The sequence below is a fragment of the Apis mellifera genome, linkage group LG3 (genome assembly GCF_003254395.2).
Source record: "Apis mellifera strain DH4 linkage group LG3, Amel_HAv3.1, whole genome shotgun sequence".
NCBI lineage: Eukaryota > Metazoa > Arthropoda > Insecta > Hymenoptera > Apidae > Apis > Apis mellifera.
Genome location: NC_037640.1, coordinates 3,254,687 through 3,281,900, shown reverse-complemented (window position 1 = coordinate 3,281,900; position 27,214 = coordinate 3,254,687). Strand labels below are relative to the sequence as shown.

Genomic DNA, 27,214 nt, shown 5'->3' with positions numbered 1-27,214 from the left:
TTACTTAAAAAAGAAGTGAGTCCATAAGTGCAATCCAAGCAAGTTACTAGTTGAACTTATAATGCAACCTGCCCACGCCCTCAGATAAGAGATTAGCTACTGTTTTCTGTCACGCCACGTATGGAATATTAAAGGCGCTTAAGAATTTTTCTTTTCTTTCAAGCGCCACGTTTGCATTCTAATCGAAATGGCTGGGAAACATTTAAAGAAATTGCGAAATCTACATAGACGATTGTTGAATCAATCTCTATAAGATACTACTGAAATAATATATGACATTATTCTGGTGATGCATTATTGATTTATTATGATATATTATTGAAGATTTCATGGATAATTAAAGAGGTAAAAAATAAAAATATATGTATATATATTCTTCAATCAATAAAACTCTAGAATTCTAAGAACTTAAATAAAATTAGTAGGAATCAGCAGAATTTTTCTAAAATTATAGCATTCTAAATATATTTAAAATTATATATATCAAGATTAATATTGGAAATATTTTCAGGTATTAAAACAACTTAAACTGAATGTTAAAGCGAAATTGTGAGAGAATCAAGTTAGTTGAAATAATAGTTAGTAGATTTGTCTCTGGCTAAAAATGTTCTATTAAAATATAGAATGTATTTTAAAATGGAAATTATTTTGAAGTATTATTCATGTCAAGAAACATTACTACGAAGCGTGGATCCGGTATTACGCCTCTAAGTTGGCTCATACTCACTGATAATCCTCCTCCTCTTTCTTCTTAGGTTGATAGCTCTTCACAAGACGTCTGCAATCAAAAACGAAACAAGATTACCGGAACTGTAGGTAATAATCAATCTGGAGATAACCTATGCAGCCTACCTCTATTCCTTATTAAGGGAAATAAATGATTTCGTGGCTAATATAAATATCGGAGGGGAAAAAAAATAATCTTTTGTTTCAACAAGATTTTGTGCCTGTCCTTTTTTAGCTGTCTGCGGTCTAAAGTTATTTTCAGACCGTTCTCACTTCAGCGAGTTGCACGTTCCTGTTGTTAGCAATATGAAAATTGGAACTTCCATAGCGGTAAACGAAAGAAAGAAAGAAATCTCGTAGAACGTTATGAAATTACGCGACAATGATAATCGTGCTTAAGTTTTAAAGCAAAGCGGAACATTCACTAGAATTCCATACACACAGATTGCGTTTAGTCATTCGTGCAGTAAGAAATAACTACGTCCGAGTCATTCTAATTTGAACACTCGGGGCCACGAACGAGCGATAAAATGTGTGCCGGCTACTAAATGCATTATCATCCGGAAGTTGACGTGTCCTTGATACCAGATCAACCATACATTTTTACCGGGCATCGACGTGCCTCGAAACCGGAAAATAGTTTGTGAAAACGTTAACCGATTTCTAAAATACCGAGAAACGCGAGCCTTTAACCACGAGGCAAGTCCAACGTACGTGGCGCGTGTGTCAGATTGGAAAAGCTATTTTCGAGTCCGCTTAAATTCCTCTTTCCTAGGTCTGGGTTACTGTCTAAAAATTGGGAAAGTTATTTTCAAACCGATTCGGTATATTGTCGCCATGTTTAGATTAAATATTCTTAAACTGTAATCCGCGAAACCGTAGGAGTCGAAATAGAGTTGCACTATCGATAAATGTCGATAATATTGGTATATTGTCGATAAATGTCGATAATATTGCTATATTATCGATAATTCGATATATCGACAGTATCGTCAAAATATCGATTATAAATGAAAGTAACTAAAATATTTTTTTTTATTCAAATTTATTTTTATTTAATTAAAGATTATTTTTATTACAATTTATTATATGTAATATTATTATTATTTAATTTTTAGGTTTTAATAATAATTTTCACTAAGAAAAAATAGGGACTTTTCATTTACTTCTATTTATTAACGATATTATCGATATATCGAAAACTACCACTGTCGATAAAATATCGATAATCAGTAGTCACGATTCTAATCTGAAAATGGTGGTGCGTTTTAATCTTATGAGAATAATTAATTTTTAAAAATTATTAATTATTGTAAGGGATCTTTGTTTAAAACATCAAGAAAAAAGGAAAAAGGAAAAGGAGATAGAGATTGATGAAATTGAAAAGTGTCTGGACAAAGTATTTCCGAACGATTCACGGTTCTTCTTTCAAGAATCTAGGTTAGTAAAGGATAATTCATCGAGCATTGCACCGAACTTCTCTAACTAACCGAGAAACTCGAAGAAATTAAGTGCGCTAGATTTAAAGAATATATAACCGTATTTTACGCTGTTCGGAATGCTTTTAATGAAAATCAACGGTGCATCGAGGGAAACTGCCACACGGTAAAACGGTACTCCATTTGTACGAGTAACACGAGCATGTATCGTTAAAATTACGACGCATTAAGGCAAGGAACGTGCCCGTGATAATTTATATGCAGTAGAACGAACGTGTCTGGGATAGATGTGTGACGAGCACGCGGAATCATTCCTCTAGGCTTCACATGCGCCAACTGATTAAGGGACAACGATAATCGGCCGCGGCAATTAAACTCTGCCAGATTCAAAAGAAATCACGTCTTTGTAAAGCCTCCCGAGCGCCTCATTTTCTTATCGACCAAAATACATCATATAAAAGAATGGATTAAAACGATGTATAATCTCGAGTTAAGGATATCACTACTTTCGAATGTGGAATCAATTCTCCAACTTAAATGATTCTTCTTAGAAAATATAATGCAATATTGATTATCTAAATCACTGTTTTTCAATTACTGTAGATAACGACCTCCTAAGAAGATTGTGAAATAATAGTCATTACAGTTATTTTTATTTGCAAGTATTTATGTAAGATTATATTTATACAGAAAATTTTTTGATGACAATTTTTAACATTCATAGAAATCACGTACAGGATGTTTCTGAAATCAAGGAATAAAATCAAAATGAATCAGAAAAAGAAGAGGATAGAAAGGAAATTAAGCCTAAAGATTAGATAAGTACATGTAGATTTATACAATCTGTTTTAATTTAATTTGGTTAGACACTGCTATTATTTTATGTTTTTACAAGCAATATTAAAATCTTTAATATTATGTTATTAAATCTCAAAAAACATTAAAAACATTTGATCTAAATAACAAAACAATTCTACGTTTTATCAGCTTTCTTTTCTCCAATAATCGTTTTGTCTCTTATTAAATATTTGTTATCAAATATGAGGCGATAAAAAGAGGAAAATAAGCTCACTTCGAGACACCCGATAGAACAAAAGTGTGCAACAGTAGATGGCATTCACGGAACAAACAAGGGGGCCCTTTAATACAATATTACTGGCTACATCTTGTGTCCGTGAACTCGTGGGGTGCGTGAGACACGCTCATTATACAGGATGTCCTATTGAAATCGTTAACCTCGGATACTACGCCCTTTGTTAATTTATATAATAAAAAAAAAAGAGAGGCATCGATGTCGAACAAAGACAGACAACGAACATAAATCTCACGAGAAATCTATGCATGCAATATCTGGAGAAGAAACTTCTAATTCCCCTAAGTATTTCTTACCTGAGTTTAGCCGCATATTCCACCTCGATGGCGCATCGATCGCGAATGAAATGGCCGTACCTTTCGAGGAACTCTATCCCTTTTTGCGTATGCAGGGATAGATTCTCGTACTGGTCCTGTAACAAAAAGGCGAAAACAAAATGAGTGGACATGCTTTAGGATCTTCAGGAGATCGAAAAGGGAGAAAAAAAGACATGTAAAGACAAAGTTTTATTGTACTATTAATTTCTAATGCTTTTTTAGATGGTATTTCAACTATAAAAATCTAAATTATTGATTTTATAAATATTTTTTTAAAAATAAGTTTAATCATAATATTTTGTACTGGAGTAAACTAAAAGAATATTGTTCCATGAGGTATAAAACTAAGAAAAAAGATACTGTAATTGCTAATATAACTTTAAAAAAAAATTAGAAACTTTTGTAGCGTTTCAAAATTTCACTTAACAGATATTAATCCTCTTAATCTAGAAAATTTTCATCATTCGTCAAAAAATAACCGTTCAATTTTTTCGCTTCAGCCAAGTATTCGGTGCAATCGACGACTGAGAAAACCTCTTGACACGAACACACTCTCGCACACACACACATACGCGTCACACACCTCGGGACAATGAGAGATTTCGCAAGGCTGCCGGTAGAAAGATTTCTGGCCGTTTAGCAGCTCGGCACGAAAAGTGAAACTGGACTCTGTTGCCGCAACTGTGCACCCGCGACTGGTCGAACACCATCAGACCAAGGATCCATCGGTTCTACCCATATTATCAGGCACATGAATCGCCTCTACCATACAATCTCGACCTGTTACTTCTTCCTCTGACGAATTCTCATTCATATCCTGACCGAGCCTTCTGAATGAAACATGTAAAATACACGTCACGTGGAGACATCTTTGCACGATTTACCTACAATCGATAAAACACGTATTACACATAACGTATGATCGTAAATCGAAGCACTGTATACAGTGCCATCTACAAATGGTATACAGATCGGAACATCGTATTTTATGCGTTTCAACAAAGAAGGATCTAAAGTTAAGGTAAACTCGCGCTGTCGTAAATAACATTTCTGCCACACGTTCTGAAACACGCTAGTAACTTTTGATTTTACGACCCCCTTTTTTTTCCAGCTACGCCACGCGTGCCAACCGTCATCAATCGAATATCTATGATTCATTCACGTAAATGGAGAGGAAACGCTGTACTTGTTCTCTCTGAATATCGTGGAATATCTCGGCTGAAGAACGATTCGCCTCGCGTGATGAACCGAAAACGATTAACTAACATGAAACGACACGAAGAGGTTGCTCAAGGTTCTGGGAACGGGAAAGAAAACGACGTGGCTGGTGTTACGGAAGCTTAATCGTTCAAGGACGATCCTGGCCTTTCAACATTTACGCTTAGTCGCGGTTTAAGGACAAATCTAAGGTATCGAGCATCGACAACGTTTAACTCGGATCGTGTTCAGGGAAAGAGAGTGGAAAGAATGGAGAGAGGGGGGGAAGGCTGATCGAGTCGCCTATACTCTGTTGGCATTCGAAACGCGTTACTTTCATTTCTAACAAGTAGCCATTCAAGGGCCACGCACTGATTGTGAGACGTTGGTAGTCACACGTAGTCCATGTGTGTACAGGAGAGAGATATGGTTGATCGATGGCTCTTTCCTTTCCCGAGATCCCCATCTCGAGGATCCAACCGTGCAAAAAGGAAACCGGGAAAAGGAAAAAAAGAAAAACGAAACGAGATCTCTTGACGCATCGATGTCACATATGCCCAGGATATCTGATCTCTCAGGACGCATTAAGGTAATTAGTTAATATCGTGGAAGCGTCTCACGGTGGTTGTAATATATGGAAAACAAAGGTGGAAAGCGCAAGTCATCAAATCATACGATTTCACAATTAATTAATCGGCCGTTGATGACCATTCTCTGCGTTATGTACTTTAAACATGCTATGATGTGATATAGCATCATTATGAAGTCACGTTGCATTTTAATCATCCGTCTGGATTAAATTTAATTAAGCGGGATTACTTTATTGCTATGTTCTAAAATCTTATTTTATTATTTTATTACATCATTTTATTAGTATTCAAAAATATCTGGATAAAGGATTCTTGTTTCATTATTTGAAAAGCTGATTAATTTATTAAAAATCTCTCTTATAAGATACAGGATATTGATATATTCGTAAAGTTTTGGAAAGTCGACTCTACATGCACACAGAAGTTGGTATACAAAAATATCGATGGGGGCTTATTTATTGAATTATAAATAGTTTTACGTTAGACGAAGCGAGATGGAAATAGAACGAGACGTCTCTATCTCTGTCACACTTACCATTCTATCCCCGTCTTGCCTCGTCCAACTTAAATTGGTTATAACTTAATAAATAAGCCTCGACCCATATTTTTCTACTACAATTTTTATATTCACATTTGGCCTCTTGCATTATCTCTCCCCCTCCAACAGTTGTTGTGCATTCATCTATACATTATCATCTCTATATTAATTCCATCAACAATATAATTATACATTTAATTCGAATAGATATCTACCGCCTAAATTAATTACCAATCTTACCATTTTAAGAAGATTATACATCACGGTATACGGTATAAGTGTATAACCACTGTACAAAAGTGTTGTAACATCTTAGTTGACCAAAGATACACAATCTAATGTTACGAAGTTGCGGAGGAAGACTTGGCTTGTATTGATTCGAGACAACCTCGTTTTGTCGTCGCAAACAGGAATATCCGGGCGATCAAGCTAATCGTACCAAGTATAATATGATACTCGCACGCGTAGCGAATACACAGAAGCGAGTGATACGATACTATTGGCACCGATACCACACGTTTAAATCAGATATCCAGTAAATCGAACGTGTGTATGTATGTCGCGGAGCCGATCGCAAATCCATCCGCCGGCGATCTATCCATCGGCGTAAAGCGTAATTTTTCTCCTCGCGACTTTCTCATTGTGATAACTGTACGCGATCTCCAGCTAAATAACGGAGAGCTAGTAGAGCAGGTGATAATTCGACTCTCGGACTTTCGAACGTAACAGGAAAGCCTATCATTTCTTTTTTCTTTTTTTATCCTTTTCCCGTCGAACCGCCTCTCCGATTTTATTTTCACGCCGGCTTGGATATCGACGGTTTAATTATTGGACCGGCATCAGGCTTTTGCTCGTTTATCGGGAGGGAAAACACGAATATTACGTAAATCGGTTCGAAGGGAAACACGTTACGTTGGGAACAGGATATTGCGCCAATTGAAAGATACGAAAAAACGAATATAGATAGAAAAGCAACGTGTAATATTGTACCCGTGAAAAGTTCTAATCTGAAAACGATTACTTTTGGATTGGAAATAAAGATATTCAGGGATTGAGAGGAGAGATATTGAATTGGAAAGTTTCTTTTTCAATTTAGATATTGATGGATTAATTACGATAATTAGAAGCGACAATTGTAAGTGCACGTATTAAAATAGTAATTATAGAAGCCTTAATCTTTCAGAATAAAAATACTTCAAACTATTTAAAAACCGAATAAACCAATATTCAAGGTTTTATTAAATTTTTATCCAACTTTCGGCAACTTCTCCGAATAATTTAACATTCATAACCTCTTTAAAAAAAAGCTGCTCACATGATAATTTAACTTTCCAGGAATTAGTCTCCGTCGATAAAACAACGCGCAAAGGCAAACAACCCCCAAAGAGGCGCGCGAAGTGTGTAAATAAGAATTTCAAGTAGCGTGTTCCGTTTCGACGATCGAAGCCTGTCCGATTATCAACCGGTAGTACGCGAATGAAATTATAGCCCATTATCTGGAATCGATTTCTCGGCGAGCAAAGCCTCCCCCCACGGCCATCGTGCACACGGTGTGTTGTACACGGGCGAATCGAGCCGAGTTTCCCCACGACCAATCCTGCGTTTTCTGTACCGCAGGTCGATAGATGAAAAACGCCACGACCGCCGCCCTATGACTCACCCCTTGGGCTCGATCTTTTTCAAAGAGGTGCACTTGCACACACCGGCCTGCCTAACCTTGCCAACCGCGGCACTATTCAGGTCGGGTTAGGTCATCCCCTGGAGATAAATACAGACTTTCCATTATATGTGGATGAATCAGGTATGAGTAGGCAGGTATGTGGTGGGAAAAAGTGAGTCGAAAAAGGGGAAACTACTATGTTTTTTTTGTTTTCCCTTCTTCGAGAGAACTTGACAAAAGTTTTGAATTTGTGTAGAATAAATTATAGTTTTATTTTAGTATTCATAATTTATTTATACTTGTTTCTAGATTTTAGAATTGATTTTATATCAATTCATCGTGATAAAGTTATATGTAATAAAGATAAAATATACGTTTTTTGCAAGATATTTTTGCATGCAGACTCGGTCGGATGTATCACTTATCCTGGGTCACCCTGTATATGTGACAGGTACCTTTGTGGGACTACCTGCCGCCGCTGCTACTTTCTTCTTACTTTTACCAGGCCTCGAGTTTCGGGCTTTCAAACTGGTCCACGACATCCTCCAGCGAATATCGCGACCAATATTTAATATTCGTATATTTTTTTTCTTCTTCCTTCGATAAATCTTTTTAAAAAAATCGTTAAAAAGATTTCTCAAAGGCAAAAATATACTTATATATCTTCGTGTCTTTTTTCTCTTCTTTAATCATCTTTTCTGGTTGAAAAATCGTCAAGAAGGTTTTTTTTCGAACCAATCATAATGGTTATAAAAAGAATATATATTTGTATCCTTCTTTTTCCAATCAATCATTCTCTTAGATAACACTTTTGCAATATAAAACTCTTGTGTAACAATAATTAATTATATCGCTTATCAAATTAATTCATACTACACGGAATACTAAAATAAATGTAAAAGCTATATCTGCAGATATTTTTTTCAGTAACCATTGCACACCATTTTAAAGTATTCACTGTAATTCTCTTGTGCTACATTTTCAATGAATATTCCTTCTTCTCGGTATAACCGGTTTAACGCACCGCTTCGAACATTTTAATCGAACGAAAAAAAAAAAAAAAAACGAAGGATAAATAAAAAAAAAAAGGTAGTAGTTCCTGAAACTTTGCAGAGAGAAGTTTCAAAGATAAAACCAGAAAGGGACGGTTAGAACAGGTCTATCTAAGAAGCGCGGTAAACGCGAGGTAAACCTTTGATTAACTGAAATTCCTTTTCCCTCGCAACGGAAGTTCAACAATCCTGTCGATGGTACCGAAAAAAATGCCCGACGTTGGAAATGTTGGAAATGTTTCCAAGAGGCGGGTCGGCGTTAATTAATTCGAGAAGAGCGAGCTGGAAAAGCGTTGCCCGCCGTTGTTGAGCCGGTGGGAAAAAAGCGAGGAAGACGGGCACCGTGAAAAATCAATAGTTTGCGAAGAGAAAAGAAAAGAAAAAATTCTATCGTTTGAAAAAACGAAACGTTGTAAAAATAATTCAGATACGAGGGAACGCGTGCGATAAGGGCACAGAGGGGGGGCTCTCTCTCTCTCGAGCAAGTGTGTATTATGAGTCATGAAATCGCGTTGGGGTGCTTTCGTACCCTCCACCTATCGATCCTGCATTTCTCTATACGCACACACGCGCACGATTCCAAAGGAGCGATAGAGAGAATCGGGGGAACGAGGGCGATGGAAAGGGGATGACGGGGGACAGACAGACAGACAGACAGATAGAGGAAACACAGGCAGGAGAAATTTGTCGCGCGAGAACACAAATGGATATATAAATGCCACTTGAAAAGATATTCGTTCGAGGGAAGGAAGGATAATACCCGTGATCGAGTACGATTTTTTAAAGCGATGAATTCCAACTGTTTTGAAGTTTTCAATCTTTCCACTTTATAAATTGATGTATAGTTTATATATTTTTCTAGTTTATTGCTTATATATATCTATTCGTTAATCGCCAACTCTTTTGCGAATCATTGATTCAGAGTTTGGATAAGTATCGAGGATATACAAACAGCAGGATGTCGGTCAAATATTGATAAAGAGCAATCGAGTGAGGTGTGGCTCGAAGATTGAAGAGGAAAGATGTTATATTCTTTTAAAAATAGAATTTTACTTCCACAATTTCAAAAAAAAAGAAGCAGTACAAAATTATTGGTTTAACCTAAACACGAATTAAAAATAAAGATATTTATTATTCACAACGAATTGATGAATCTTTATTCGTCAATTTTTTTGATAAATCCTCTCTTGCCGCAAGATTTTCGATTCAATCTTTGAATTCGAATCGTTCGGGTCAAATAAAAGCAGACGGGTAAAATAAACAGATGGATAGATGAAAGAAAAGTGGGCCAAGGGAAAACAATGCAAAAGAGAGACATAGGCGAACGGTCCATTGGCGTATACGCATGAAGAAACGGCGATTATTCTTTACACCTTTATCTCTGTCCATAACCCTGTGTACTAGCCAGTGAAACACGAGAGCACGGTGGCTGCATTTAATAAGCAGACGTTGAACCAACACACCAAGCGTATACGAATAACGTCGTTGACTCGTGCGGTGCATACGGGTGCACGCAACGTGTTCGAGGTGGTGCATACTTAGTTAAATGCACCCTGCGCAATCGCATTGACAAAGAAGGAGAAGAAGAAAAAAGAAGGAGAGAAAAGTATAGAAAAGACTAATTGCCAGCACACTCGCATAGATACTCGTATGTAGATGTATAGATGTTGCAAAGCTGCTGTTGCACGATAGAAACGCTGAGAATGCGCCGTTGTCTTTAACCCTTTTGCATTCGAAGCGCGACTATCACTCGCCAATTCGAATGGAAATTCAGAGGCTAAATCGTTGCGATAAATGTGCTATCTATCATTTGGGATCCCTGGCAATGGGTATTTTAAATATTTTCTATAAATTTGGAATATAAGGAAATCAATTTCCTTTTATTTATTTATTTTTTTTTCATTTATTCTGTTGTTCTTCTTTATTATATATTCAAAGGAGAATTATAATCCTTATGTTTCATTTTCTCCTGTTATTTGTTTTATTATTTATTGAGAGATGAAATTAAAATTCTTCGGCAAGATTCTCTTATAAAATTAATATTTCAGAATTATAAATTCTCGTAAAAATTCTTTCATTCATTTTTCCGTATGCCTGAGATCAAACAATAATTGTAATTTTTAAATTCAATTCCAAACGAAGCTGGGAATTCCTCCCGCGTTTCAAAAATATTTCTTCCTCACGAGTTACCATACGTAGGTAACACAGATTTCACGAAAAATAAAAAAAATAAAAATTCTAAATAAAACTACTAATAAAATATATTTTTATATCACAAAATCTTAAAATTTTTCGCAACAAACACGGTCCAAATATATCCAAGATTTCTCTCGACAAAGGAGAAGGGGGAAAAAAAAAAATTATCGAGCACAAAGAGTTAATGCAACCCAACGTGAATAATCCGCAGAAAGATACGCGCAGTGCTTGCGGATGTCTCGCGAAAATAGCATGGTTAAACTCGCCGAACGGAGGAATGGCTGTCGTCGTATACGCGTTGCAACCAAACTATAAAACCTCAAATTTCAGATTTCGCTCCTTAAATTATTCTTAAGGATCCATGATCCCCTTCCCCCCTCCCTATCGGAGGATTGTTCGTTTTCGCGAAACGGGACAGGGTCGAGCCAGCGACGCGAAAAAATACATCCAGAATTAGGTACCCTTGAATCTCTTCTTTGAAACAGCATACGGGGAACGAAAGCGAGTGCACTCGTCACTCAAACGCCGAAATTCAAACAACTTTCTTCCCCCAGCCTTTCTCTTCGATGACCTTCCGAGGACGTCGTTCCTCCACGCCAGTGTACACATATGTATACACGCTCTATCGTATTCGAGAGTATCCGAACATATGTTCATTTCTAGCAGAAAGTTATTTTAATTTTGAAATTGCTTTGAAAAGACAAAAGAAATTGCAGTGATTCATTCTTGGGATCGATACGTTTATACCGTGAAATTAATTGAAGAAAATTCTTTTTTCTAATTCAATTGTATAATATAGGAATAAAATATTATTCCTATCCTTACTACCTTAAATTGTTTCTATTCATATTCTCGCCATTTCATTCAGATAATTCAATTTATAAATTATTTATTATATATATTATTAAATTATAATATATACGAATAATAATAAATACAAGTTCAATATTTAATATTAAAATTATCGTAATTTTATGAATAAGATAGATTTTAATTACAATTGACTTATTGACTCTGCAAAAAAAAAAATATTAATTCACTTAATTTCTACAAATTATAACTAATATATAAGAATATAATTATGAATACTTGTGTTCCATTCGAGGTAGATGACGCTTGCGTAAATTCGCGTATTTCCACGCCTCCAAGATTTTCCCGACGCCTCGACTTTTCACACGGTTTTTTGAGCATTTGCAGATCCTTGCACTCGAGCTTTTAAATAGACGTCATAAATCGTCCGCATCGGCACAAGTGCTCGCTTCGATCGAAGACGAATCGCCGTGGACCAAAGATAAATCGCGCACGATCAATTTTCTAATTAAACACGCCGCGCAAATTGGACGGGTCTCATAATGCCACGCTTATTCCAGCCTTATCTACTTTCGTACAGCTTTCATTGTACACCTCGCCTATGATCTATTAGTTGCAAAAACCTCGGGCGCCGACTTGTTTCCCTTCCAATTTCCGAGAAACACGAGTAGTAAAGAAGGTAAAGGAAAATTACAATATTATGTTCCAGTTCTTTTCTCCGAAACTAGCATCCATTCGTTCAGCGGTTCTCAATCATTTTATAAATCTTTGTTGCTTTTGAAATAAAATAATTTCAATCAAATCATTATGAACCCTATATTTTATTTTAGTGTTTTCAATATTCAGTTTGGACAAATTTTACCTTAACTTTTGCACGTTTGAGATATTGCTTTTTCATATTTATCAAATACACTTATTTGATAATGAAAATTAGATTTATACATAGATGATTCTCTTAGCATATTTCTAAAGGATACGAGAGATAATTTCAAAGGTTTGATTAATGTGGCTCCCAATCATTTATAGATCTTCATTTATAAAATAACCGTAGATCGAAAATGAATCTCGGCCTATAAGTATTTGAGAATCGTTATTTTACATCCAATGTTACGTGATAAGAAAAAACATTCGCGTATCAACTTTTCAAGTTACCCCATTAACGAAATTTCCTTTGGTCCAGCGAGAAAATCTTTTAAAAAAATTCTTTTGCAATCGATATTTGGTAAATGAATTAAAATATTACAAAAGGAAATTACATCTTATAAAAGTAGAGAAACAAACTGTTCATTTTTATTATCAAATAAATACATTATCGGGATATGATAAAATGATCAAAAAATAATAATATTTTATATGAATTTTAAAATCGTTAATGTGCAGACAGATCTGGAATATGATTACAAAGAGAATCCAAATTCTCAAAAATGTTATCCCAGGTCGGGATATACTATTATAATAAATATAATAAATATAACTTGTCTTTTGGCGAGAGAAGAGCGACACGACAGAGACGGATTACAGAACAAAAAGCTCCAATCGCGATTCATCGTCCGGCAACGAGAAAGTCGCGTGATCTGGACACCTTTTATCATTGGATCGCATCAAGAATGACAACGAAGAAGGCACGAAATCGTATGGTATATGAGAATATACTCCTTTCCTATTTTATTTTGTTTTAATTTTAAAAAACTTATAAAAGATATTATTTCAGCATAAAATCTGTTAAATTTTCTTAAATATGCTTTTAATTTGGTTGGATTTCATCGAACTGAACTTTCTCTTTCCAATCATCTCTTTTTTTTCTCAATCCTGATGAACGAAATAATAGAGAAATAAAGAAAAAGAGAAGGTTCGTAATATAGAAATAAAAAAAAAATTATTTATAATATTTAATTTTTTCGATATTTTAGAACTTCTTTCCTTGACGTGCTCTTTTTTTTTAATCACCATGTATGCACACACATAACGTAGAAAGAAAAAGATTATTTTTAATCGACAAATAACCACTCAACTTCCACGAATTCATTCGTCTTTTTATAGCTCGGTAAATCAACAGATCCGTACTCACTCGTAACCAGTACGAACCGCTAACTGTACGCAGAAATGCATAAACATAGATTGAATAATAGAAAACCTGTACCTCGAACCAGACGACAAACTCTCCTTGCAAAGGTTGTCCGCGTGCTTCGCTTACGCTTCGTTTCGTACGTATGCGTGTTATAGTATAATTTAACCCGTCAAAGATCATTGTCGCGCCAGCTATTCGAGCGGTTATATACCTACGATCAAAGAACAGGCGTAATTAACCGATGTATTATATAGTTTGCTAATATTTTTCTTCCTGCGGTTAAGGTCGAAGACCTTGCGTCCCACGACCAAGCCCATTCATCCTCTCCTACTATTAAGGTGGCGAGCAACGTCTAATTGCTGCCAGCCACGAGGCATTATTCGCGTCGCATCGCGAACGAGATCCGCCGTGTCGAAAAAAATGGGTCGAGCGATAAAACCGTGCCAACAGGATTAGAACGCCACTGCATTTTATCACAAATTATTCCTTATATACGCGACGCGTTACAATTTCTCTCTCCGATTTCTCGCCCCTCCGACCAGAATTATCGGCAATACGCATAATGACCGGTATGCCGAGTAGTTTATTTATAGTCATTCGAGGCAGACGGCCACTATGAACGATGTAAACGTTTCACAGAGAAGTGACTGTGGAACGTCAGGGCTTATTGATCGTTACGTCTAGTACTATTCTGACTGCTGTCTTGAATGTCAATGCACGAAAAAAAAGAAAGAGATTCGAGGAAGGTTAAATTGATGCATTATGAGCGTTAATAGAACGTTCATGGAACACATTCTTTTTTTTTTTTTGGAGGATCGATTCCAGGATAAATATAGCAGTGCAAAAATGCAGTCGGTTGAAACCCACGTCACGCTACTGTCTCTTAATTTACATTACTTTTCTACTTCAAAATCAATTCTCTTGTATATTCTCGTTTTATATGTATATAAAACACGTTTCTTCTTTTAGAATAGCCAAATATCATCATCCTTTTTGATGATAAAGTACAGAGCTGATCAAAATTCACAAGATCAAATATATGTTTAATTGTAAGCTTCGAAACGATCCCATCAGTTTCATTCATTCATCCAACTCTATCTTTCGACGCGCCATCCCCGCATTGGTCGCCTAGTTTCCACGTGATTCCCTTCCCGCGCGGAGAGTAGAATGATAATTCTACGTTTCACAGCGTCAGACAATGGGCCGGCCAGTAGACTTCACAGTGGAAGACGCTTGAAACGGAAAGGGATTCTGAAGAGAAGCGTGCCCAATTGTTCTTTGGAAAGAAAAAAAAAAAAAAAAGAGAAAAGACGGAGGACGGCCAGAAGCAACCCTGGGCCGGGTTAAGAGTTCTCTTCTCCTCCACCTTTCTCCGCGCTAGACAGAGCGTTGGCAATTTGAAGAGTACAATTGCAATACTATGCACGGATTAATTAGCGCGGAATCATCGGAATTATTATCAATCTACGCGATCAATGACTCGGCAGATCTTCGCATCCTTTTTTTCTTTCTCTCTCTCTAACAATCTCTCTCTCTGTCGTTTCAGGATTCATTGTCTTTTTTTTCCTCCTCTTTTTTCCTCTTCTCTCTCAGTTTATTCAGCTATACGACTGAGTGGAGTGAACGCGCTCTCGAGTATCGCAGATAGTCATTTTAACGGAAAACACGAGCGTATGGATGTTGTGTAATCTTTCGATGAGCGCGAATATATTTCGTGAATCGATTTATTTATTCTGATTCGATGATCATAATCATTTTGGTTATTATAGTATTGATTCAAATGAGAAAATTTAGAAAATTAATCCAGTTATTGTGATAGAAATTAAATTTTCAAACAGTTCTGGAGGAAGTATTGAAAAAAAAATGATCTTCTGTAATAGTGTAAGTCACAGCTTATTCTGCATATGAATGCATTCGCGAACGTATAGTGTAATAATTCAAAAAACGGCAAAATAATTCAAAAATAGTATATTTATCTAAACAAATTTAAATAATGTATATTAGAGATATGCACAACACGTATATACCGTGACGTGTCTTTTTCAAATTGTTTCCTTTGAATAAATTATTGGTGTGACACGAAATACGGTAAATAAATAATAAAAATCCATAGTTTATGGTTTTATTTGAATTAATTAAAAATTCAGATGCAAAATATATTTGAGAGTGATATCTTCTTCGAAAATATTTTTTTACTAATTGAAAATGCTTTTTCCAGAGTAATTTTTACCATCATATTTATCCGTGAAAAAAAGTATTCTCTGGTAATAAAATAATTAAGATAATTTAATTCAAAATCATATTTCGTATCATCTTGATCGTAAAAATCTCAATAATACGAGTGAAACGAAATAAAATAATAAAAAATATAAAAAAAAAAAATCGTACGTTTGTTTTGATACAGCTAGCAATTAAATCGATGCATGCAAATCATAAACGTTGACCATTCTTGAATCGAGCCAACGAGTATATATCAAGAAGTGATAGAAATAGCTCGTGACTATATAAATATCTAGATACTACTGTAATTGGAAGAAGTTCGGGTCAAGGACGAGATATAAGAGAATCGAGATTTTTATTCCATCAGTCACCATTTTCTTTACAATTTGCTCGATCATGAAATTACATTTTTTTAAAAAAAAATGTAATAACTTCAGCATGCGTTTTCAAACAAATTTTTAAGACAATTTTTCATCGAAAATAAAGTAGATAAAAGAGAAGATAATCAGGAACCAGAGTGGAAGAAATTGATTAAACTCGATCGAAAATACAAATCCGAGTGTTCGAAAGTACTCACTTCGAGATCTCCTTTAGCTCGAATATTTAAATGGTAATATTAAACAAGTTACAAGTTTTGCTTTTAGTGAACGTTAGGATTATTCGTCAACTATTTTTTCCCTTTTTCGAGAGAAAACGAAATCCCTGTTCTCCCCGAGGAGGACCCTCAAAGGCTTCTTCTCTCCCCTTGGAACAGCTTCGTCGCTTTTGCAACGGGGTCGTGGTCTCGTTATCTCGAGTCAATGCAATCCGACACTGATTCATCCTGTTTCTCTCTCCCTCCCTCTCTGCATTTCTCTGCGTTTCCTTCTCCTTTTTAATTGAAAGCCGCGTGAATCACGACGACGAGATTTGTCATACACCGGGAGGCAAAAAACAATCGTCGCCACAGAAGGACCAGTAGCCAGTAATCTGCTCTTTGATATTGACGGAGGATGCGACCGTGATAAGAGGAGTACGTGGGCACGTTTATCGCTGCCCTCTTTTTTCCCCCTAAACTTGCCACAAAAATACGAGAGCACGAGTGGAGAGGAGAGATTTCGAAGAGGATATTCGAAGAATCCATTCCGTGGTAAATCGTGGTAAACTTTTACGGCTTCAGTCAGTAACAGAAACTATGCATAGTTTATTACCATTTATTTACTGGCTCCTCTCTTATTTGTATCTTGTTACCTTTTTAAAAAGCGTAAAAAAGCGACGTTTTCAATTTTGTGGAAAAATATTGCATGTTGTTTCACCGTGATTCGAAACCGAGATAAAATGTAAATTGTATTTAAATAATAATTATTTAAAAATAGGAAAGAACTCGTTTTGTATATATATATATATATTTTTTTTTCTCGTAGTTTTCCTTGATAGTCGGAGGAGGGAAATATATAGTACGATATAATAATAACGTTTCGAATTATTATTCTCGTAATTCTTATTCACTTTTTTTTCTCGCAATAAATGTCAAATACCAATGATTATAAAATGTAATATAAGTCGTGCACAATATTTCTTGTTTTGAGATATTTAGACATTCGTTTGCGAGTATTCGAAAACACTTTTTCAAAATATTTTTTTCCAAATTAAAACACATTTCACAAAATACACTGTTCTTGTTTATCGATTATAAATTTTTTGTGAATAACTTGTATATCTTAATTGATGATTCATGACAAAAAAGAGAAATATGAATTTTTTATTAACAAAACAGATTGGAAATAATTTTATTCTGCTTCAACGATTAAATTTTCAGATTCTGATACTTTTTTAATAATTTTAAAACAATAGTTATTTAATTACATCTTTAACATCTAATAATTGATCGTTAAGACAAAATTTTTAATAATAAAATGTAATTGCAAACAATTACAAATATCAAATTTAATACAAAGATTTACAAATATTTCGATTTTATCTCACAGCTTGCCTCACTTTCAACTCTATACCACGAGTGAAAAAAAAAAGAAAAAGCGACGAATTCACAGCACGTACGAGATTAAGCAAGAACTCAATAACTAATCGAGTTTCCTACCATCATACCTAACTCGTTCTATCATCCTAGCCAACAGGCAACGTGCTACACAAGATGGTATATAACAAGCTATAATTATGCACTAAAGTTAGAAACTAATGTCGCGAATCTAACGGGCGCCACTCGTGCTATATTAGGAAGGTTCCAAGTAGTAATATCGCGGATTGAGGACGGGATCGAGCGTGCAATCTCAAGTGACTTAAAACGCTTCAAATTGTCTCGAAACCTGTACATACGACGAAAAATTTCGAATACAATTTGATAACACGTAATTTGGGAAAGAAGGGAGTAAATTATAATTGATTCCAATATTTATTATTTATCTTCTGTAGAAATCGTTAAAATAACACCAATTGCCACGTATCTATTTTTCTTTAATTCTTAGTACTCGATAAATCAAAAAACGAAAGCGAACAACACGAAATAGAATTGTAAATAGGACATCCTATTAAATAGATACTGAAGACTATATCTATGGATTAATATCTCAGAAGTTAATAAATATTCGAAGGTAAAATTTCAAGTTTACCTTTATCGTGATTTTAAAACTATCGAATCATCGAGACCCATCACTGGCATACATACATTTATATTTCATTATGTCGTCACAAGTAGCGAAAATCAGGACATTTGCTCCTTGCTTACGCAACAGCGGCGTTACGAGCATACATAATACGAGACGTGGCGCGTGTTATACACGGGAAAGGAATGGAACAGTCGAATTCTGGCCGTGTAACGGGGCCCAAACGATACCCAAAGCGAGATATCCAATTTGGGAACGATCCTGTCTACAGAAGATTTTTGTCGAAACGTTTAATGTCAAAGTTCGAAGGAAGATCGCTTCGCGAAATTGATTGAAACTCGTGCGAAGGTTAAGCTCGTCCACCTGCGCGAGTAAAGCTATTTAAAGGAGGAGAAACTGTTCGAGGATAAGGCGTTTCGTGACTCTAAACTAGGATTATCCTGTCATCTTTCCAAAAGTTTTATTTCTTGGTTTAATCAATGCTTTTATCTAGAAATTAGATCTGATTTAGAGCTTCTATATATCTCTCTTTAAGTATATGTTAAAATAATTTGAAAATCTACCTGGAAAGATCTTAGATAATTTTAAAAGGAAAATAATAATGCATTTAATTGGTTGAGAATTTAATTTTTCTTTTCCAAAAACTTAAGCGATTCTTCGTAATTGCAGGTGAATTTTTAAAATGATATTGCTTGTAGAATATATAATTAATATTTATCCTAGCAGAGATTGCAAGAGAATGAAAAAGAACATCAAATTTCTTTGAAAGATAGATACATATCTCGCATGATTATGCATTATTCGTAAAATTTTATGGATATTTTATCCTAGTTTTCCAAAATAGATAACACGTCTTGAAAGCAGTTTGAAAATAAACTTTCTATTTTAATTTATTTGATTTCGATAATTTTAGCAATATTTCCGTTTTAACTTTTTACAATTGAATCGATTTATATATTTTTTCATCGTGATAATTAACTATCAACGAAAATAAAATTAATACAAATTTAGAATATATAATCATTTAAAAACGATCTTCTAGATTGTACATACGATACTAATAATTATCTTATTCTAGTAAATCGTTACCTCATCAATTCTTTACTAAACAAATAAACAAAATTTATAATCGATAAACTTCCTAACTATCGACGTAAATATCCCTAATTAGCCTTTATTATGGAACTGCGGCGACCAATAATGCATTCCTACACATTTGAAAATGCTAAGTATCCGACACATTGCGACACTGTTTCAAAGAGAAGAAACGTTCGCCTCGAGGTAACGAGGAAGCACTTGATACAATCGGGATACCGCACTGCGCGAAAAGAATCGCACGTAGTGGCTGCAATTAGAAATCGATACGTCAATTAGGAGTTTCCAAATGCAGTCACGGATCCAACATCTACCTTTTTTCACGAACGTTCCGTGAAAATCCTTTGAATTTCGAATCGAGGCACAATTCCATTACGCCACGAAACGAATCGAGCCATTAAATGCAATATGCATCTTCGAGCTACAATAATCCGTCTGTGTGTTTCTTAGCGGCACACGAAAGAGGCGCAGCTCGGTTTTGCGTTTTATCGATCGAGCCACGGAAGAGACCGTACGACGGAGCATAAGCACGACGTCAGCTTTAATCGACGTCGTATACCCGGTGTTGATATATTCGTGGATTACTTTTCGAAAATCGATTCCATCGATAAACGTAAAAAGTTGACGAAAATCGAGCCTCGTTTATTAAATTAAACGACCGATTCAACAGTTCGATCTGTCTCCGTTGCACCACCATGATTTCGTTCTATTCCTGACTCGCTTCATCCAACGCGAATGTAACTCGATAAGTCTTAAACTGATATTTTCTGTACATCAATTTTTATTTTGATCTGTAAATCTTTCAAAGGTATAGCTAGAATATATTTAACACCTTGTATATTCCGTGTCTCGAGTATAAGCTAGAGAACGACAATCTTGATCCACTGGTCGAAGGTTTAATGAGAAAAACTTGGCCCTCCTTTGTCGTATAATTTCATTAAAGCCAGGTTTATCGATTCCCAAAGTGGAGTGGACCCGTAACGAAGCAGGCTCTGCATATATTTTGTATGTATTTTTCAAAATAGAACGTACGCTTCTAATAAAAAATAAATGAAAGTTTGTCTTGTATATCTTTATATGTAGATATAAACATGCTAAAACAGAATTGAGAAACTTGCAAAAGAAAGCAGATATATTTATAGAACGTTTAGAGAAATTAAAAAAGAATTCTCTATAAAATTATTATCCTTTTGATTTTGAAAAAATATGTATTAATTGAAAAAAGAATTTTTTTTTTTACATTATATAATTAAGATACGTTGAATTGGCAATTCTTTTATTATTTTAATTCTTGAAATATTCGTTATTCCTTTCTTGCACTTCTTCTGGAATGTGTGCATTGTGCCAAATGATTTTGGAATGGTCTGAAGATAATAGTAAAAGGAAGCCAAAGTAATGAGCTTCTGCACGTGGAAGAATTATCTAATTTAAGAAACAAATAATATATCTTTTGTCCCTTTTATATAATGTCGTCAGGTATTTTCGTATTGTCTTTTTCAATGTTTGATATTGAAATGATATTGGTAACGATCTGAATTGAACGATAGCTAATAAATAAAACTATGTTACATCGAGTTCCAGATATTCGTAACCCAATAAAATAAGTCGTATCTACCATTAACAATTTTTTACAAAATTGTTTGTTTCAATCTCCAGAATCAATCCTCGATTAAACGTGTTCCAAATATATTAACAAACAGAAGAAACGTCTTAACAAATAGAGAGCATTAGAAGGAGAGAGAGATTCGAAAGATTCGAAAAATCTAGAAATCTTATCGCGATGACCTCAATTGCCCGAAACCAATCTCGTCACTCCCCTGACGAATATCCTCCTTGTACAAAAACCTTTTTCGAGTCTTTGAACTTTCCGCCAGGAAATAGATTAGCTGGCCAATTAGATGCTCGTTTGCGCGTTAAACGCATATTAACGAGGCAAACAGCTTTACGACAGCTTACGACCCCCTTAAGAAATGCCAATGATTCGTGCTAATCGCCTTGAAAAGTTCCCTCTGTTGAAATTTATTCCCCGAATATCGATAAAAAGATCGATGAAGAAATAGTATTTTCTCTCGCCTTTGCGGCGCCAATCGCTCAAGGTAGTGAGTAACACACAGTGTGCTCCGATCGAACGTGAAACGTTCAATTGGCAAGCGTGGGACAAAGTAAGAGCAACAACAACGGTCGAAATACTAAGAAGTATCATTTTTTTAGATGCCCACACCCACCAAACGGAACCAACAACCTTCTCTCTCTCCTATTCCGTACTCGGCTGCTTGTAGGCGCGTAAATGTACTCTCTCGCCTCTACGGTATTTATAGAGATTTGGCGCAATGCGTGGGTGGGGCAAGTTCGCGAATATTCTCTCTCTTTCTCTCTCTCTCTCTCTCTCTGTCCGTCCTTCCGTCTTTCTCCTCTCGATCTACGCACACGCACAGCGTTCCCCGAGAGAGAAACAGTCGCTCGACAGTCATAAAAATACTACGCGCCTCCGCGGAGAGATATTCGGCGAGAAATCGAGTGAACATGCGGGAAACATTCTTTTTTTCCTTTTTATTATTCCCTCTCATCTCATGCGATATTTGGTCGAAGAGATTGAACGGCGTCTTGAAGAGGATACGCTTTTTTCCTTTTTGACCGACAGATGGTACGAAATTTTTCGATTCGATCGCGATTGATTAGTTATTATCGGATGGTAAAGAGATTCGTTCGTCCACGGGAAAGAAGGAAACTTATTAACGAGAAAAAGATTGTCTTGAGAGATCAAATTTAATAATTATCTTTCAATTGAGAGATTTTTAAAATAAGCTTAATATAAAATAATTGTAAATTTCCTATTTATATTTGAAGATATTTCTGTTTGAAAAGAAAAAAGAAAAATGAAATTAGAATTAAAAGAAGACATGAATTTTTGAAATTAAGAACTTATTTAAAAACAACTATTCGAATTGATTTGACTTTTTATAATAAATAATATATTATACATTAATTGCTAGATTTACATATTAACGAATACCAATAAATTCATTAACGCGTATGAAGTTACAGTGGATGCATTTTCAAACGAGTTAACGTTCTAATGAGTTCATCAAAACAAACAAATAAATAGATTTTTATATAATAATTATAAATAATTATATTGCATGCATACATTCCATACGTTCTTCAGAATATTTTATGAATTCGACCCATTATACATTTCAAATTTATTCGTTCGTTTGAAAAAAACTCATCCGCTGTAACTACGTTCCAAAGTGCACCAATATAACTGCACTTTTGGCATAATTAACATAATACCGATAATAATAATTAACGAACACAATAATTGATTGACCGCGACTTGAATTCTCAATTTTCGAAAATTTTCCAACAGAGAAGAGACATACTGTCGTTCTAAATATCAACGTTTTCGAAAATAAAAAAAAAAAATGATTCCCTTTTTTTAATCCGAGGAAAAATAAGCCCCCTCCTTGGAGAAGGGAAGAGGATGAAAAGTTTCGGGATGCGAGGATGAAAAAAAAATTCAAGTGCAAGTTCCCCGCCGGTTGGCATCTCGCTGAGCGACCTCGACACGCGTGTTCTGCCTTAAAGAAATGCACTCTCGGCATATAGCAACGTCACGGCGAAAACCGGCTGCAAAAGGGACACACGCTGTTTAAGGAAAGAAGGAGCGACTCGAAAGAGGGAGCAGTCCCGCCAGAAACCCGGAGATTTTTCTTTGCCACCGCGAACCTTGTTCCCCACCTTAGGGACGGACCCGTTCGAGCAAGACTCTCTTCCGAAGAGAGTCCTCCTCTTCCTACCGATATTAATTCGAAATTCTATGGACGAGAGCCGGTGCCTTGGATAACGAGCGATGCGCGATCACATGGAACGCCGCACACTGGAACGAAAAACCTCACTTGTTCTTGCGAGGAACACCGTCTAACAAGGGCTGTTTCAACGGTATTACAATTTCCATGAAATTTGGCGCATCGATAAGTGTTATCAGAAATCGAGAAAAAATTCTGTTTTTAATGAATGAAACTTTACGAATAGATAGAGTATATAATGGCAAAGTAATTTTTACTATAAAAAATATTCAGATAGTTTTTTTTTTTTAAACTTTAAATTTAAAACAAGATTTACATTTAGATTTTATTGTACTATCACTTTGAAAAATATTCAAAATTGTATTAAATGTTGAAATTTTGTTTTTCCAATATTCCATTGAAAATAAATTATACTAATTATGGTTTATGTACAAACTTTCATTGAAATAAGATTTTTTTTGATAATTTTCTTATGAGATAACGAGCAGAATCTGCCTCTCTTTTCTATCTATCTATTTTTTAACACCGTTGAAAAGACGAGAAGAACTTTAGAAAAAAGTAACATGGTACAATTCTGTTATCGGTGAAAAAGGAAACGTCTCCGGCTAACATTTCGAGAATTCTTCGAATACATAGGATGATATGAAAGCGAAGCAAAGAGGTGTATATATACGAGAAAGACGGAGAAGCAAAATGATTGTGGAGAGAATCAAAAGGAGCAACGTGAGAACGTAATAAAAAAGTAGTAAAATGGTTAAAGAATACAAACTTCGTGTTGAATTATGAGATTCCCTGAGTAAAAAAAAAAAAAGAAAAAAAGCGAGAATCGCGAGAGAAGTGAATAATGGATAGATGAGAACCTTAAGGACATCGTGTAACGATTCAAGATGTTAATATTCATTTCCTGTGTCGCTAAATATATTATAAATAACTAATTAAGATTGAAATTATAAAATAAACAGATATGCGTAATCTCTTGATAAAAATTAATACTTTAATTGCACGAATCTATACTTTGTATACTTTTATATAATTGGAAAATTATTAAAAAATCCAAAAACTCATCATTTTGATGAATTTGATGATTCTATTAATGTTGACATGATGTAAACATTTTTATATATTTTTTTCCAATGAATATTTTTATCTAAAATGCACAATCTTATTAACTTAATTATGCAAGTTAAGGTTAGGTCTTAATAAGATTTGTCCGCAGTCTAATAGAATACTATTAAAACAAACAGTACTTAATGACGGTCCAGTAAATGTATGGAGGAAAGGATTTCTGGAAATCAGAATATTATGAGAATTCTTGGACACAAAGCATGTAATCATGCAAACATCTTCCTTCGTCTCCCCGCTTGGGGCTAGTTACCGGTTGTGTCCATGGAACTACGTGGGAACTACGAGTCTCAGACACTATTTCAAATTTCGAATTCGAATGGATTTCATTTCACGTTACGAAGCAACCGTGAAATCTCGTTCAAGTGACTTGCACATTAACGAATCCTTTTCCCTTATCTTTTCGCACTCGTAATTTCCGAATTATTATTATTAAGATTTTAATCGTTTGAAAAAAAAAAACATTTGATGAATTAATTTTCTTTCAGTGATTCTGAAAATGATAATCTATTAATATTAAATAACTGAGAAATTCTCTCTTTTTGGGATAGAAAAATATGTAATAAAATAAAGAAATATCTGTTTCAAAAGCATTATTTTTTAAATTAGCTATAAATAACACTTAAAATTGAATATGATACATAAAACTAAACAGCGTATATATATATATATATATATATATATATATAGTGATATAGTGATATAATTGTAATGAATATATAGATTAGATAGTTTCCCTTATAGATTATCATGTACACATTAAATTAAATCTGAACAATTGTTTCTAAAATTAAAAATAGAGTGTTGAAGAGGAGTTTTTTATTTCTCAAAATCGTTTATAAAATCATATAATTTTTCTATTCGCAAAGTAAAAATAGTTATTTCAACGAATAAAAGTATATTTAAAAAAAAAAAAAAACGAGCATTATCTGATAATTTATCGTGACCTCGTATAAAGTATTGTATAAAGTAGATTTATCTAAAAAATATAAATGGTAAGAATTTTATTTTCTTTTTCTACGTCGTATTCCCGTAGAAATATTTTTTTAAGATCATCGTATCGAATATTAAATTCCCAAAAATATGTTATCTAACTAGCTTTATCGTTCCAGATCTTTTAACGACATTCAACTTAGATACATTATTCGCTGTCGCATATTACGATAACATGATTGCAACACGCAAACGATGCGCATCACTTTTTTCGCTCCGTCTAGATACACATCGACGAGTACCGCGAAGAAGAACAATCATAAAGCTTGTAAATCACTGCCCCTGTTTCTATTCCCAAGAACGTTTAACCGATTTGTAATCGTCTCGATTCCTTGGTCGAAGTAAGCCGAGTGTTCGTTGGAACGTGTGCTGGTTGGAAAAATATTAAGTAAGAAAAATCTCGAAAACGATTATCTGTTGGGAGAAGATAACGGAGAATGAAGTGCGTAAGAAAGAACGGCACAACAGGTAAGTGATAAGAAATAAGATAAGGGAGATATCCGGTGAGGTAATGAGTTATAAGAAAAAAATTTGGAAAAAAAGAGTTACCGAACTCTAATAAGTAAAAAGTCGTACCGATAGATTTTCCAAGAATTTATCTAATTTTTCTCTTAAATGTTAACAAATACGCGATAAGTCGATTGAATCAAAAACGATCCAATCATTAAAGGATTACAATAATTCTCAATAATCGAGTATACTATATAGTAAAAACAATTTCGTAAATTTGTTATTTTCAATCAAAAAAAAATTATATTCCTTTATCTCTTGCGAAAAATTTCTCGAATATCATTTAATTTTCTTCGATTCAAAATTCGATAAATATTCAATGAAAAAATTCACCCAATTTATCGCCCAATAAAAAATTGCGTTGAAAACAGAAGGATACATGTGTATAAAATTTAATCGGTCAAAGTTTTACGTTCCACGTTGTTAAACGGTTTACGGTCAATTTACCGGCTGGCCGAGAAACTGTCTGTGAAGTTTTTGCACAATTTGTACGCTCGAAAATTTTGCCTTCGTATCTACAGATTTTTCCTCTTTGAAAAATATCAAAAAAACAATCGGGATCGCGTTCTTTTTTCTCGCTCGAATCGAGATCGATTCTCGATAACCCGCGAACTATCCGGCTATCGTTTTCGAGGCGGTTGATACCTTTTTAGGTACTCGAGCTCTCCGAATGGGAGAGGCGCACCTGACCTTACTTCTCGTTTGAGACATGAGAGAAGAATGTCGAGCTATGAAATCGTTGCTTAGCATACAAAATTGAGCTCGTGTTTACGTTTCCAATTCCCTGTACGATTTCCAATGGTAGGAAAGGAGAGAAATAGAAATCGTTGATACTTGAAACTTGTTTGAAATGATTTGAAATTTGAGGTCATAAAAAAATGTATGTACGTACGTATGTGCTTTCGAATGGAAAATTTGGCAAATCGAATATATTTCTCTTATTCTCGATTAATATTGTTCATAAATTGATCGTAATATTTCGATCGATTCTTTGATTAATTTAGATAACGTTTTTCGATATTGCGTCAACATCATTTCTTTTTCTTTCTTCTTGGAAAACGAAAAAGCTTCTTTTATTTACCTATTACTCAGAGGAAACAGCTCATCAAGCAGCACACCTTGCAAAACCGACGTCATTGTGATGACAATCGAGGAAACTACTACGCGACACGAAACAAA

The 27,214-nt window shown here is 34.8% G+C and overlaps 1 protein-coding gene and 1 long non-coding RNA gene across 10 annotated transcripts in view; one reads left to right on the top strand and one right to left on the bottom strand.

The window, feature by feature from the left end:
* Positions 1-27,214, bottom strand: part of LOC413812 (formin-binding protein 1-like) — a 37,098-nt gene that overhangs the window by 6,005 nt on the left and 3,879 nt on the right. For 5 of the 8 annotated variants that reach the window (XM_397251.7, XM_006558397.3, XM_006558396.3 and 2 more), the window contains exons 2-3: positions 3,555-3,670; positions 728-778 (exon numbers count right to left, since the gene is read on the bottom strand). In XM_397251.7, coding sequence (XP_397251.4) covers positions 728-778; positions 3,555-3,670 — 167 coding nt within the window. Of the gene's footprint in view, positions 1-4; positions 134-727; positions 779-852; positions 878-3,554; positions 3,671-4,158; positions 4,460-27,214 lie in introns of those variants that run through there. The other 3 variants (XM_016911110.2, XM_016911111.2, XM_006558402.3) reach the window with 3 other exon arrangements.
* LOC102654823 lies at positions 4,456-8,185 on the top strand. 2 transcript variants are annotated; one of them, XR_407834.3, is made up of 4 exons: positions 4,456-4,596; positions 4,687-5,361; positions 7,236-7,701; positions 8,012-8,185. It is a non-coding gene; the product is annotated as an uncharacterized LOC102654823 (long non-coding RNA). The 2 variants fall into 2 exon arrangements; XR_407833.3 differs by having other exon boundaries at positions 7,236-8,185.